Source organism: Rhinichthys klamathensis, unplaced genomic scaffold, assembly GCF_029890125.1.
Source record: "Rhinichthys klamathensis goyatoka isolate OS25496 unplaced genomic scaffold, OSU_Roscu_1.1 h1tg000645l_1, whole genome shotgun sequence".
NCBI lineage: Eukaryota > Metazoa > Chordata > Actinopteri > Cypriniformes > Leuciscidae > Rhinichthys > Rhinichthys klamathensis.
Window position 1 is genome coordinate 297,555 of NW_026607091.1, and position 17,222 is coordinate 314,776.

Sequence of the window (17,222 nt, forward strand, 5' to 3'; positions counted from 1 at the left end):
TCAAGACCTGCCTGGAACTACTTTAGTGTTTCCCTGAAAATAACTGCACACCTTAGTATCTTCATCAACCAATCAGATTTAAGCATTCAACAGCCACGTAGTATAATATAATATAATATAATAAAATACAATATAATATGATATAATACCTGTAACTGGAGCCGTACACTGAGTTCCACCGCATGCAGTTCTGCAGCATTTCAGATTTTTGGGACACTCACTGTCATCGGCACACAACTCTTCACCCTTCTTGACACACTTTACCAATTCACTCTTTGTCTTTGGACACACTCCTGGTTTTGCTGTTATACAGACACATGACAGAGAAGCCATATCACTGAATGCTGAATTAATTTTTCACTGTAGAAAAAAATAATTTTGGAAGTTGTACCCATATGTTATTGGAATATGTTTTACTAGAAAGAACGTCCTGGTTGCGTATGCAACCCACTGTTCCCTGAAGGAGGGAACGGAGGACGTAGTCGACGTCGACTGAATGGCGGGATCACACCAGGGAGCCCCAGTCAGTCGACGTCGACTACTTCTGACGTTCTCGGCTGAAAGATAACTATTTCAGTCTCTCTACTTTAAAATTTCAGTTTTATTCGTCGTGGGTTTTGGTGCTTTTGCTGTTGTAAGGACCTTTGAAATAACTGAAATCATTTGGTGAAGTGATATGGACATGTACATAATGTGGTCAAGACCTGCCATTTAAATTTGATAGATTTCAATGATACTGTAATGCTGAATGCCTGTAATTAATGGCTAAAATTAATGGCCTTTTTTAATATAAAAGATGCCATTAAACAAATGTTTCCAATATTGGCTACTGTCTTTATGTTGTGTCTACATTAATTTGGAGATTAAGTGTGAAATTATTACAATATAAAAATATATAAAGTACTTGAAAGTTAGGTGCGATTAATCACGATTAATTACAGAAAAATGTGTGTGTGAGTAATTAGTTGTTTTTTTTATCGATTGACAGCACTATATATTACAATACAATATGATATGATATGATATGATATGATATAATATAATATAATATAATATAATATAATATAATATAATATAATATAATATAATATAATATAATATAATATAATATAATACCTGTAACTGGAGCCGTACACTGAGTTCCATCGCATGCAGTTCTGCAGCATTTCAGATTTTTGGGACACTCACTGTCATCGGCACACAACTCTTCACCCTTCTTTTTACACATCACTTCAGCGTTTGTCTTTGGACACACTCCTGGCTTAGCTGTTATACAGACACATGACAGAGAAGCCATATCACTGAATGCTGAATGATTTTTTCTCTGTAGAAAGTTGTACCTATATATCATTGGAATACATTTTACTAGAAAGAACTATTTCAGTCTTTCTACTTTTAAATTTCATGTTTTATTCGTCGTGGGTTTTGGTGCTTTTGCTGTTGTAGGCTGTAAGGACCTTTGAAATAACTGAAATCATTTGGTGAAGTGATATGGACATGTACATAATGTGGTCAAGACCTGCCATTTAAATTTGATAGATTTCAATGATACTGTAATGCTGAATGCCTGTAATTAATGGCTAAAATTAATGGTCTTTTTTTAAATAAAAAGATGCCATTAAACAAATGTTTCCAATATTGGCTACTGTCTTTATGTTGTGTCTACATTAATTTGGAGATTAAGTGTGAAATTATTACAATATAAAAATATATAAAGTACTTCAATGTTAGGTGCGATTAATCACGATTAATTACAGAAAAATGTGTGATGAATTAGTTGTTTTTTTTATCGATTGACAGCACTATATATTATAATACAATACAATACAATACAATACAATATAATATAATATAATATAATATAATATAATATAATATAATATAATATAATATAATATAATATGATATAGTACCTGTAACTGGAGCCGTACACTGAGTTCCACCGCATGCAGTGCCGCAGCATTTCAGATTTTTGGGACACTCACTGTCACCGGCACACAACGCTTTACCGATCATGATACACTTTACCAATTCACTCTTTGTCTTCGGACACACTCCTGGCTTAGCTGTTATACAGACACATGACAGAGAAGCCATATCACTGAATGCTGAATGAATTTTTCACTGTAGAAAGTTGAACTTATATATTATTGGAATACGTTTTACTAGAAAGAACTATTTCAGTCTTTCTACTTTCAAATTTCATGTTTTATTTGTCGTGGGTTTTGGTTCTTTTGTTGTTGTAGGTTGTAAGGACCTTTGAAATAACTGAAATCATTTGGTGAAGTGATATGGACATGTAATGTGGTCAAGACCTGCCTGGAACTACTTTAGTGTTTCCCTGAAAATAACTGCACACCTTAGTATCTTCATCAACCAATCAGATTTAAGCATTCAACAGCCACGTAGTATAATATAATATAATATAATACAATACAATAGAATATGATATAATACCTGTAACTGGAGCCGTACACTGAGTTCCACCGCATGCAGTTCTGCAGCATTTCAGATTTTTGGGACACTCACTGTCATCGGCACACAACTCTTCACCCTTCTTGACACACTTTACCAATTCACTCTTTGTCTTTGGACACACTCCTGGTTTTGCTGTTATACAGACACATGACAGAGAAGCCATATCACTGAATGCTGAATTAATTTTTCACTGTAGAAAAAAATAATTTTGGAAGTTGTACCCATATGTTATTGGAATATGTTTTACTAGAAAGAACGTCCTGGTTGCGTATGCAACCCACTGTTCCCTGAAGGAGGGAACGGAGGACGTAGTCGACGTCGACTGAATGGCGGGATCACACCAGGGAGCCCCAGTCAGTCGACGTCGACTACTTCTGACGTTCTCGGCTGAAAGGGAACTATTTCAGTCTCTCTACTTTAAAATTTCAGTTTTATTCGTCGTGGGTTTTGGTGCTTTTGCTGTTGTAAGGACCTTTGAAATAACTGAAATCATTTGGTGAAGTGATATGGACATGTACATAATGTGGTCAAGACCTGCCATTTAAATTTGATAGATTTCAATGATACTGTAATGCTGAATGCCTGTAATTAATGGCTAAAATTAATGGCCTTTTTTAATATAAAAGATGCCATTAAACAAATGTTTCCAATATTGGCTACTGTCTTTATGTTGTGTCTACATTAATTTGGAGATTAAGTGTGAAATTATTACAATATAAAAATATATAAAGTACTTGAAAGTTAGGTGCGATTAATCACGATTAATTACAGAAAAATGTGTGTGTGAGTAATTAGTTGTTTTTTTTATCGATTGACAGCACTATATATTACAATACAATACAATACAATACAATATGATATGATATGATATGATATGATATAATATAATATAATATAATATAATATAATATAATATAATATAATATAATATAATATAATATAATATAATATAATACCTGTAACTGGAGCCGTACACTGAGTTCCATCGCATGCAGTTCTGCAGCATTTCAGATTTTTGGGACACTCACTGTCATCGGCACACAACTCTTCACCCTTCTTTTTACACATCACTTCAGCGTTTGTCTTTGGACACACTCCTGGCTTAGCTGTTATACAGACACATGACAGAGAAGCCATATCACTGAATGCTGAATGATTTTTTCGCTGTAGAAAGTTGTACCTATATATCATTGGAATACATTTTACTAGAAAGAACTATTTCAGTCTTTCTACTTTTAAATTTCATGTTTTATTCGTCGTGGGTTTTGGTGCTTTTGCTGTTGTAGGCTGTAAGGACCTTTGAAATAACTGAAATCATTTGGTGAAGTGATATGGACATGTACATAATGTGGTCAAGACCTGCCATTTAAATTTGATAGATTTCAATGATACTGTAATGCTGAATGCCTGTAATTAATGGCTAAAATTAATGGCCTTTTTTAAAATAAAAAGATGCCATTAAACAAATGTTTCCAATATTGGCTACTGTCTTTATGTTGTGTCTACATTAATTTGGAGATTAAGTGTGAAATTATTACAATATAAAAATATATAAAGTACTTGAAAGTTAGGTGCGATTAATCACAATTAATTACAGAGAAATGTGTGTGTGAGTAATTAGTTGTTTTTTTTAATCGATTGGCAGCACTATATATTACAATACAATACAATACAATACAATACAATATAATATGATATAGTACCTGTAACTGGAGCCGTACACTGAGTTCCACCGCATGCAGTGCCGCAGCATTTCTGATTTTTGGGACACTCACTGTCATCGGCACACAACGCTTTACCGATCATGATACACTTTACCAATTCACTCTTTGTCTTCGGACACACTCCTGGCTTTGCTGTTATACAGACACATGACAGAGAAGCCATATCACTGAATGCTGAATGAATTTTTCGCTGTAGAAAGTTGTACCTATATATCATTGGAATACATTTTACTAGAAAGAACTATTTCAGTCTTTCTACTTTAAAATTTCATGTTTTATTCGTCGTGGGTTTTGGTCCTTTTGTTGTTGTAGGTTGTAAGGACCTTTGAAATAACTGAAATCATTTGGTGAAGTGATATGGACATGTACATAATGTGGTCAAGACCTGCCTGGAACTACTTTAGTGTTTCCCTGAAAATAACTGCGCACCTTAGTATCTTCATCTACCAATCAGATTTAAGCATTCAACAGCCACGTAGTATAATATAATATAATATAATATAATATATACACTTTTTTCCCCCTTAGTTCATAGGTTTTCCATTTTTATTGTGCTTTACTGTTTTATGTGTTTTTTTATCTTATTGTTTTTTTCCTTGGCTTTTGTAAAGCACTTTGGTCAACACCAGTTGTTTTTAAACGTGCTATACAAATAAAATTGTATTGTATTGTATAATATAATTAGGGCTGTCAAAATTAACACGTTAAATTATGCGATTAATATTTTCAGTTTAATCGTTAAAAATATTTAACGCAAATCACGTAGCATCCATTTTTTCTCCCATCATCCTTTGGTTAGCTTTACAATATATGATCACGCTCTCATTCATGCAAATGCTTTTAAAACATTTAAGTACGATAAGACACAAAAGACAACGCAGGGCAGTAGTGGCAGTACTTAAAGTGACAGCAGCCTAACAAACCTGCTGCTGTGATGTCTGTCATTAACATTAGTTAACAAACAAAAGAGAGAAAATCATTCACTGCTCTTGACTGAATAACTTTTGTAGCTTTAATAAGGAATAATCTATATTTAATTTATAATTTATGCAGTGAAGACTGTGAAGTGTTTAATACCTTTATTCAATTTCTATATATCCTACGTGTTAGAGCTACCTGAAAATCTTAAAGCACTGTTTACAAGGTTGCATGGATCAAAAACAACGAAAACAATACATTTTTGTGCATTTTAGCAGGGCAAGTAAAAATCTAAGCTGGTCTGACTGGGCCGATATAAAAAAATTGAGCTCTGATATATTGAAGGGCTGGTAAATGTGACATTCATTATAATGGGTTTATGTGAATATTGTTTTAAGTTCACCTAACTTAAAAGTTGTTATATTTTTTAAAGCCTAATAAATGTTAAATTTGATAGATTTCAATTATACTCTGTGCCTATATTTAATGGCTTTTATAAAAAAAGATAACATCATACAAATGTTTAAAATATTTGCTACTTTCTTTATGTTGTGTCTGCATTCATTTGGACATTAAATGTGAAATTATTACAATATAAAAATATATTAAGAACTTTTTAAAGAACGATTAATTGCGATTAATTACAGAAAAATGTGTGATTAATGAGGTTTTCTTTTATCGATTGACAGCACTATATTTTATAATACAATACGATATGATATGATATGATATAATATAATATATATATAATATAATATATATATAATATAATATAATATAATATAATATAATATAATATAATATAATATAATATAATATAATATAATATAATATAATATAATACCTGTAACTGGAGCCGTACACTGAGTTCCACCGCATGCAGTTCTGCAGCATTTCAGATTTTTGGGACACTCACTGTCATCGGCACACAACTCTTCATCCTTCTTGATACACCTTATTTCACTGTTTGTCTTTGGACACACTCCTGGCTTTACTGTTATACAGACACATGACAGAGAAGCCATATCACTGAATGAATTTTTCACTGTAGAAAAAAATAATTTTGGAAGTTGTACCCATATGTTATTGGAATATCAATTTTATTTTTATTTTATTTCTTTTAAGGTGTTTTATTGCTACTGGTTGATTTTGTTATATTCTGGAAATTGTTCTTAACTTCTTTGCTACTGTTGCACTTTGAGATTTCTTTGAAATGTAAAGTGCATTATAAATAAAAAAAAAAATAAAAAAAATGTTTTACTAGAAAGAACGTCCTGGTTGCGTATGCAACCCACTGTTCCCTGAAGGAGGGAACGGAGGACGTAGTCGACGTCGACTGAATGGCGGGATCACGCCAGGGAGCCCCAGTCAGTCGACGTCGACTACTTCTGACGTTCTCGGCTGAAAGGGAACTATTTCAGTCTTTCTACTTTAAAATTTCAGTTTTATTCGTCATGGGTTTTGGTGCTTTTGCTGTTGTAGGTTGTAAGGACCTTTGAAATAACTGAAATCATTTGGTGAAGTGATATGGACATGTACGTAATGTGGTCAAGACCTGCCATTTAAATTTGATAGATTTCAATGATACTGTAATGCTGAATGCCTGTAATTAATGGCTAAAATTAAGGGCCTTTTTTTAATAAAAAGATGCCATTAAACAAATGTTTCCAATATTGGCTACTGTCTTTATGTTGTGTCTACATTAATTTGGTGATTATTAAGTGTGAAATTTTTACAATATAAAAATATATAAAGTACTTCAATGTTAGGTGCGATTAATCGTGATTAATTACAGAAAAATGTGTGATTAATTTTTTTTTATCGATTGACAGCACTATATATTATAATACAATACAATACAATACAATATAATATAATATAATATAATATAATATAATATAATATAATATAATATAATATAATATAATATAATATAATATAATACCTGTAACTGGAGCCGTACACTGAGTTCCACCGCATGCAGTGCCGCAGCATTTCTCATTTTTGGGACACTCACTGTCATCGGCACACAACTCTTTACCGATCATGATACACTTTACCAATTCACTCTTTGTCTTTGGACACACTCCTGGCTTAGCTGTTATACAGACACATGACAGAGAAGCCATATCACTGAATGCTGAATGAATTTTTCACTGCAGAAAGTTGTATCCATATATTATTGGAATTTGTTTTACTAGAAAGAACTATTTGAGTCTTTCTACTTTAAAATTTCATGTTTTATTCGTCGTGGGTTTTGGTTCTTTTGTTGTTGTAGGTTGTAAGGACCTTTGAAATAACTGAAATCATTTGGCGAAGTGATATGGACATGTACGTAATGTGGTCAAGACCTGCCTGGAACTACTTGAGCGTTTCCCTGAAAATAACTGCGCACCTTAGTATCTTCATCTACCAATCAGATTTAAGCATTCAACAGCCACGTAGTATAATATAATATAATATACACTTTTTTTCCCTTTAGTTAATTGATTTTCCATTTTTATTGTTCTTTACTTTGCTTTACTGTTTTATGTGTTTTTTTATCTTATTGTTTTTTTCCTTGGCTTTTGTAAAGCACTTTGGTCAACACCAGTTGTTTTTAAACGTGCTATACAAATAAAATTGTATTGTATTGTATAATATAATTAGGGTGCTTTAAGTGGCCCAAAAGAGGTGGCGGTACTCTATTATTATTATTTATTTATTTATTGCTGACTCCCCTCCTCCCCTGAGGTAACAACAACTATATTGAAGGGGTTTTATATAAACAGCAGTCAACAGACAACCTTAAAAAACAAAAAAAATCCTTTTATTAGTTTGTAGATTTGCTTTAGCTAGAAAGAGCTTCTAAACATAAATAAAATGTGCAAAATGGTATTGAAAAAATACCCTTAGAAAGAGCTACAGTAGAAAGAGCTATGAACATAAATAAAATGTACCAAATGTGGATATGAATCCAACTGGAAAAACTTGTGAAAAGATATATTTTGATTAGTCAAATAGCAAATAGCTATAGTGAAGCTCTATAGCCATCTAGTGGTTAAAGTGATTTTTATTTTATTTTAAAACAGCATTTTCCAAAAAATGGCCAAAAATCTTACATTAAACCATTTTAAAAAGTGAATTTTATAAAGTGAATTTGACATAAAATGCTGTTTTTTTTTGTAAAAAGCCTATTTAAATAAATATTTATTTACTTATAGAAATTTAAAAGATATCATAAATCCTCCAAAAACTGCACAAATGTTGAGTAAAAACATTAATAAACAGAGTAAAATGACATTTGTAAAAAAAAAAAAAAAAAAACTTTTATTCTGTTACAAAATTAAATGTTATTGTCTGGGGTATAGAGCATCACAGTCCCGCCCACAGCCCGAGAGAGCTTCGGTGCCGGAAGTAAATTTCCTATTCATTTCTCCCATTGTCGTTTTGGAAAAACCGTATCTAAAGAGTTTTAGAGCATGTCTGAGGATAACCAGCTACGGCTGAACTCATAAGCATACAACATATCATTTTGAGTGAAAAAACGAAGAGAAAATCCAAATAAAATCAAAGGTACAAGACAGTGTACATATTTTCATTTCCGAGCGAAGGAACTACTCATCCCATAAACCACCGCACCTCACTTTTCCTCCAGTGAATTTTATATAGTGAATGTGCAGGGAAACTCCTTTTCTGATTTAATGAAGCTTATATGTAAAACACATTGAGCATCTGGCTCGCTAATAGGCTGTACTGCGGCAACTGTACATCCATTGGCGCGGGAGCCTCTGACGTGCGACCAATGAGCTAGCCCTACGTCATTACACGATCTTCAGTCTTCACGGACCTTCGCGGGGTTTAACCAGACAGTTACACGACACGCACTGTGATGCTCTATTTGTATTTTAACCGAGCAGCTAACACTGACAGCGGCAAAAGCGACGCATGCGCTTTTCACTTGTACATTACTCAAGGGTGTATAGGTAATGTAGTCTCTGCTCTCGGTGGGACGAATTAGGAGGCGTGCATTGTGAAGGGAGCTTTGAAAAGCGGCAGCGCAGCCAAAGGATTAAAACAGATGTGCAAATGAGCGTACCGGTACGCTAAAAGCACGTTCTGGGCGCACGGAGAGGTGGCGGTACGCTCAAGAGCTATATTTGGAAGTGGCGGTACTGAGTACCAGTGCGTAGGCTACCGGCCCACTTAAAGCACAAATTAACACGTTAAAGTATGCGATTCATATTTTCAGTTTAATCGTTAAAAATATTTAACGCAAATCACGTAGCATCCATTTTTTCTCCCATCATCCTTTGGTTAGCTTTACAATATATGATCACGCTCTCATTCATGCAAATGCTTTTAAAACATTTAAGTACGATAAGACACAAAAGACAACGCAGGGCAGTAGTGGCAGTACTTAAAGTGACAGCAGCCTAACAAACCTGCTGCTGTGATGTCTGTCATTAACATTAGTTAATAAACAAAAGAGAGAAAATCATTCACTGCTCTTGACTGAAAAATGTGTGATTAATTAGTTCATTTGTTTTATCGATTGTCAGCACTAAATAATAATGTAATTTAATGTAATATAATAAAACATTATATTATACCTGTAACTGGAGCCATACACTGAGGTCCACATCCATTGCTGCAGCATTTCTCATTGTTGGCACAGTCACTGTCATCGGCACACGACACAAAACGTATCCAGGCACACACTTCTGCTTCATATTTTGTGCTTGGACACACTCCTGGCTTTTCTGTTATACAGACACAGAGAAGCCATATCACTGAATGCTGAGTGATTTTTTCACTGTAGAAAGTTGTACCCAGGGCTTGACATTAACACCCGCCAACCCGCCAAATGCGGGTGGATTTCACCCGTGGCGGGTAACACAGTCACTCCCAATAGCCACTTTGGCGTGTTGAAAAATTGTAGTCTTGTCAAAAGACATCAGACATAACAAACGAATTGCAATTCGACACTACGACACTGCAACTCCCATGAGTACTACCTGCACATAGTCTAGTGTTTGCTCATTGGTCCATTCGTGAATCCTCTTGAACGACAACACTGTAAACAAGAAGACACGCGGAGATTAAACTCGCGGACTGGACTGGCCGTCGGACTGAGGGCTGTTTTAGTCTGCCCTTAATTATCAACTTGATATGATGATATAGCGATCCTTTTTAATAGCAGGAGAATCCAGACCACAGGCGCGTCTCACGCTCTCCAAATATGACATCCACCAGACTTTTGTCAAACGAAACGATCATCACACGCGGCTGGTCGCATGCACACACACATCAACACAGCGTTCAGTCAGTTCGTGAGTGTGCGTGGCCGTTAAAGAAAAAAAATCTTCATGATTAAGAGGGACACGGTGTAACTAGCAGGGCTGCCCTTATGTCACGTCATATCACAACTATCTTTCCAGAGTTAATTATATGTTTTAATAAAATTAATAATGCCATGAAAGAAAGCAGGAGATGCGTTTGTGGGAATAATTTGGAAAATAAAGACCTGTAGGACTTGTTTCAGGTGGACATATCTCCAGTTACTCAGAGTTCTGAGGAAATGCTGATGCAAAACAAAATCCAAAGTCCCCAAAACTGTCATATGGGCCTATATAAAGTTGTAATCCTGTTGCCTAATTGTGGATTTTTTCTTAGAAAAAATAATTTATTCTTTGCTCGTTGTTTCATGCAGATAATTGTTCTATTCTGTATTACAGTCAGTATGTAGGCTACTGCTGTAAAAAACAAACAAAAAAACGATGCAGCACTTTTATACAATAAGAAGCTATTTTAGGCTATGTGTTAATCTTAGACAACATGTTTTCAAAAAAAGGAGCTTTACAACCTTATCAGAGCTAATGATAATATTAGTACATTTTAGCACGTTTTAAGGCCCATTGTCAACTTTAATCTTATAAAACGTAATTTTCCAACAACAAAAATGTGGCTAGTAAAAATGCTGCGTGGCTAATTTTGGAAAACCACTAGCCACATTGGCTAGTGAGCGAAAAAGTTAATGTCAGCATATTATTGGAATACGTTTTACTAGAAATAACTATTTCAGTCTTTCTACTTTAAAATTTCATGTTTTATTCGTCATGGGTTTTGGTTCTTTTGATGTTGAAGGTTGTAAGGACCTTTGAAATAACTGAAATCATTTGGCGAAGTGATATGGACATGTACATAATGTGGTCAAGACCTGCCTGGAACTAATTTAGCCATGCATTTTTTTCCTGAAAATAACTGCACACCTTAGAATCTTCATCAACCAATCAGATTCAAGTATTCAACAGCCACGTTGTATAATATAATATAATATAATATAATATAATATAATATAGTATAATTTATACCATGGTCTAGGTGAATACTCGATTCTGATTGGCTGCAGGGTGTCCATTAAAAAGTGATAGAGGACACCTAGAGCCCTAGAGTAAAGGAGTTAAAAAAAACTGACTGTTTACCGTTCGAAATTAATAAATAAATGCGCTGGCTACATCAGATGTGAGAAGCCATAGCAACAGGCAGTAAAAGTATCTGTTTACAATTTATTGTATCAAAACAAACATCTAGTTAGCTGTTAAAAAAAATACAAAAAAATACAGGTACACCATATTCTTGTTTTACTGTAAATATATATAGGCTATCTATATATATATATATGTGTGTGTGTGTGTGTGTGTGTGTATTTTCCTCGATAGAAAATGTAGATGATAAGTAATAGATAAAACACAACTTACGTACCTATATAAAAATGTAGGCTATATATTTATACAACTTTATAGGAATGATTTAAACTGATGTACAAAGTTCATCTTTAACTGACGTCTGTATCCGTATGTTTGAGAATTGTGATGTGCTGAGATGTCAGTTTTTTGTAAGGCACTTGTTTAATGCATTTCTTCGGGCTGCGTAATGAAGTTAAAGAACATCTCACCTGTGAATAGTCCTGGAGCAGTTTCTGTTGAGCTCCAGCTGCTCCATTCTGCTGAGCTGCATCCAGCCAGACACAATAACACCGCGTACACTCGAGCAGTCATCCTCTCCACTTACGATCATACAATGAACTCTGCTGGAAAATCATACTTATATCAGGACAAAAGAGTATTTGAGTTAGCGCTCAACCAATGGCGTGAGTTTGAGGTGTTGTCTATTTCGTCTCCCTGCCAGAATCTGACTCCCCCTCGCGTGCACGCGCATGACGTTCATCAACTGTGGTTTTCCACACCTGTAATTCCTGTCTGGATTAAGTGTTTGTTAGTACTCGTTATTAATATATGATTGTTTTCCCCTGCTTTGTTTTGTGATTTTGGTTCTTGTGTTACTGTTACTTTCTGTTCCCATGTGTGTGTGTGTGTGTGTGTGTGTGTGTAAATTAATTACCTGCCATAAAAAAAAAAACATAACCTGTTTATTAGATCTCATGGCAGGGGAAGAAAAGAAAATAACTCCCAACACCTGTATACTTTTATGGAGATAACTTCTATGAGCATCAGGTCTCTTCTCTCCACTGCATATCTTTCTCTTAAGCACAACTGCAAATGGTAGCCTTTTAAGTGTTCAAAAAGAAAGAAGAAAAAACGAAGCAAAGTATGAAAACCTTTGTTTCTTTTATTAACAACATAATATAATAAAATCGTATAAAATCACTATAATTTTTAACCCCAGCACCTGCCAAAATCATACTCCCACTCCCAATGTCAGCTTTGCAAGGTCAAACACATAAAACTAATTCGGATGGCACATTTCTCTATGGAGGATCGCTGCAGAAAAGCACTCTAGCGTCAGTAGTTACAGTTTTTTTCAATCGCTAACAAGCGCTTACCCATACTTCAGATACTTTTTCTAAACTCTTAACACAGACTCACACCTACAAAACACAATTGGCCAAATGGTTAATTTTCTTCTCAAAAACACATTTTGTTAAATATATACTAACTCTTCATTTCAAAATAGAACACATCTTTCTCTGCACACACTAACTTTACCAAAACACTGGAAATCTGTCTCAAAATGAAATTATTCTGTCAAAGAATAACACTTGTTTTCACTTCACACGGTACATGCAGTCAATCAAAGTACACCAGGTTTCAAAATACTGGCTATTGTTGACATTACAAAAACTGCATAGACTTTGATGTTTCAGTTTTACAGGTATTTGCATGCAAAACATGCAATCCAACCTTTTTACACTAAATTTCTTGGTTGGGAACTGTATGTCCACATATACAGTTATGTTCACATTCAAAAGCATTCTAGTAAAAAGCAAATCAGTTTTTCCCTTTACTGTTTACAACAGGAGATACAGTAGAAACACGGTATGATAGAACAGAAAAAGTTTTACAGTATTGCTTACAAAAAAGCACAAAATTACTGTATCTAATCTCGCGATCTTCAGGGTTAGGCCACATGTTTTCATCAAATATTGCACTTCTGCACCTCTCACTGCACCTCTCACTGCATCTCTCACTGCACCTCTCACTGCACCTCTCACTGCATCTCTCACTGCATCTCTCACTGTACCTCTCACTGCACCTCTCACTGCATCTCTCACTGTACCTCTCACTGCACCTCTCACTGCATCTCTCACTGTACCTCTCACTGCACCTCTCACTGCATCTCTCACTGTACCTCTCACTGCACCTCTCACTGCATCTCTCACTGTACCTCTCACTGCATCTCTCACTGCACCTCTCACTGCACCTCTCACTGCATCTCTCACTGCATCTCTCACTGTACCTCTCACTGCACCTCTCACTGCATCTCTCACTGCACCTCTCACTGCACCTCTCACTGCATCTCTCACTGTACCTCTCACTGCACCTCTCACTGCATCTCTCACTGTACCTCTCACTGCACCTCTCACTGCATCTCTCACTGCATCTCTCACTGCATCTCTCACTGCACCTCTCACTGCATCTCTCACTGCATCTCTCACTGCATCTCTCACTGCACCTCTCACTGCACCTCTCACTGCATCTCTCACTGCATCTCTCACTGCATCTCTCACTGCACCTCTCACTGCATCTCTCACTGCATCTCTCACTGCATCTCTCACTGCACCTCTCACTGTACCTCTCACTGCATCTCTCACTGCACCTCTCACTGCACCTCTCACTGCATCTCTCACTGTACCTCTCACTGCACCTCTCACTGCATCTCTCACTGTACCTCTCACTGCACCTCTCACTGCATCTCTCACTGCATCTCTCACTGCATCTCTCACTGTACCTCTCACTGCACCTCTCACTGCATCTCTCACTGCATCTCTCACTGTACCTCTCACTGCACCTCTCACTGCACCTCTCACTGTACCTCTCACTGCACCTCTCACTGCATCTCTCACTGCATCTCTCACTGTACCTCTCACTGCACCTCTCACTGCACCTCTCACTGCACCTCTCACTGCACCTCTCACTGCATCTCTCACTGTACCTCTCACTGCACCTCTCACTGCATCTCTCACTGCATCTCTCACTGTACCTCTCACTGCACCTCTCACTGCATCTCTCACTGTACCTCTCACTGCACCTCTCACTGCACCTCTCACTGCACCTCTCACTGCACCTCTCACTGCATCTCTCACTGCATCTCTCACTGTACCTCTCACTGCATCTCTCACTGTACCTCTCACTGCACCTCTCACTGCACCTCTCACTGCACATCTCACTGCACCTCTCACTGCATCTCTCACTGCATCTCTCACTGCACCTCTCACTGCATATCTCACTGTACCTCTCACTGCACCTCTCACTGCACTTCTCACTGCATCTCTCACTGCACATCTCACTGTACCTCTCACTGCATCTCTCACTGCATCTCTCACTGCACCTCTCACTGCACCTCTCACTGCATCTCTCACTGCACATCTCACTGTACCTCTCACTGCATCTCTCACTGCACATCTCACTGTACCTCTCACTGCATCTCTCACTGCACCTCTCACTGCATCTCTCACTGCATCTCTCACTGTACCTCTCACTGCATCTCTCACTGCACCTCTCACTGCATCTCTCACTGCATCTCTCACTGTACCTCTCACTGCACCTCTCACTGCACCTCTCACTGCATCTCTCACTGCATCTCTCACTGCATCTCTCACTGTACCTCTCACTGCATCTCTCACTGTACCTCTCACTGCACATCTCACTGTACCTCTCACTGCATCTCTCGCTGCATCTCTCACTGTACCTCTCACTGCACCTCTCACTGCACCTCTCACTGCATCTCTCACTGCACATCTCACTGTACCTCTCACTGCATCTCTCACTGCACATCTCACTGTACCTCTCACTGCATCTCTCACTGCATCTCTCACTGCACCTCTCACTGCATCTCTCACTGCATCTCTCACTGTACCTCTCACTGCATCTCTCACTGCACCTCTCACTGCATCTCTCACTGCATCTCTCACTGTACCTCTCACTGCACCTCTCACTGCATCTCTCACTGTACCTCTCACTGCATCTCTCACTGCTCCTGCTATTCTCCCTGGGCCCCTTGCTCTTACTCTTCCTCGTCCAGACATTACAGTGTTTGTCTTTTTCTGTTTCTGTTTCCAAAAATATCACTCCTCAAAGTCCTAATTTTACTGTATAAGTGTCAATGTAATAGAAAAAAAAAGGGTAATTTTGGGTTGGCCCAATTTACCCAACATAAATAAGCTGTGGGTCAATTATTCAATTGTTTGTTTATTATTTTGCTGAGATATATTGTTTTTGAACTGATATCATTGCAGGAGCAGAGGTTTTTATACTGTATCTAAGGTTTGGAATATTGTTTTTGCTATTGTGGGATGGTGTGTGTTAACATTCGCAAATACTACAAAAACAATCCATAATTTTGTTGGGAGGTATAACTTGTCTGTTAAGAAAATGTAAGCATTGTGGAAATGTGTTCACTGACTGCATATTGTGTGAAAACGACATGAAATGTGTGAATGGTATGGCCACAATAGACCGATGCTGTGCTAATTGTGTTTAGAGTTTTGAAAATGTGACTACTGGTTGGACAAACGCTTGTTAGCGACTGAAAAAAACTGTAAATTCAAATCCAGACTCAAAACACAACTGTTTAGCTGTGCATTTACTGAATGAGCACAATCCTCTTTTTTATTATTTTAATTCTTTTTATAACTGTTTTATTTAACCATTTTTATTCTCTGCTTTTATTGTCCTTATGCATCTGTTAACAAAATATATCTGTTAATTCTGTTTCTATGTAAAGCATTTTTAATTACCATTGAGTATAAAATGTGCTATATAAACAAATTGCATTGCCTTGCCTTGCCTTGCTTCGCCCTGTCCTGCCTTGCCTACCTGTTCATGCAGAACTTTAGCTAAATTGTTCACTGCTCTTCCAGTCTGGGATATTTGAACAACACTCAGTTGCAATCACTTTGCATGTCCCTTTCTGGGAGGCTAGTATATCAAGAGCCATTTGATCTTGTAAAACAACCTTCCTCATTAGTCATTACATGCACTTCCTCTGAAATGTTAGCAATAGAACTAACTGTAGTTTTTGCAATGCCCTCAAACGCCTCATGAAGTGCCTGTACTTCATTCTGTAAATTGATCACTCATAAAAAAAACTTGTTTTGTTACCACATACACAATGTGTGCCATTAAAACAACAAGTGTTTCTATTTCGCATGGTTAGAACAGCTTTGTCACATCTGGAAAATTCACACATCTGGCTTAGAATTGCTAACTACATTCTTCCCTTCAATGCACCAGGCATAATTCCCTTCAGATTTCATATTAAGGTCAAACTGATAGCTAAAATCAGTACTGAATGAATGAATGAGGCATTTATATAGCGCTTTCATATGTGCGGTACACGCCCAAAGCGCTTTACAATCATATCAGGGAATCTCTCCTCAACCACCACCAGTGTGCAGCATCCACTTGACAAATGGCTGACAAATGTACTGTTGTATTCAGTCAAATGCCATGAACTATAATGTAAATAAGAATAATTTCTGTAGTGACATACACTGCTCGTGAACAGCAGTTTGTTGAAATAATCAATGTATACTGTAAGGATTTAATTCAGTGGCTCAAATTGGTGCATTTGGCACCAGTTTCACCCTGTAATTTAGTA

The 17,222-nt window shown here is 36.6% G+C and overlaps 1 protein-coding gene across 1 annotated transcript in view; it reads right to left on the reverse strand.

Annotated features, from left to right (window-relative positions):
- LOC130076385 (papilin-like) overlaps positions 1-17,222 on the reverse strand; it is a 248,654-nt gene continuing 231,432 nt past the window's right edge. The window contains exons 14-20 of the mRNA XM_056241461.1: positions 5,965-6,114; positions 4,182-4,334; positions 2,458-2,610; positions 1,914-2,066; positions 1,117-1,266; positions 150-302; positions 1-59 (exon numbers count right to left, since the gene is read on the reverse strand). Coding sequence (XP_056097436.1) covers positions 1-59; positions 150-302; positions 1,117-1,266; positions 1,914-2,066; positions 2,458-2,610; positions 4,182-4,334; positions 5,965-6,114 — 971 coding nt within the window. The remainder of the gene's footprint in view (positions 60-149; positions 303-1,116; positions 1,267-1,913; positions 2,067-2,457; positions 2,611-4,181; positions 4,335-5,964; positions 6,115-17,222) is intronic.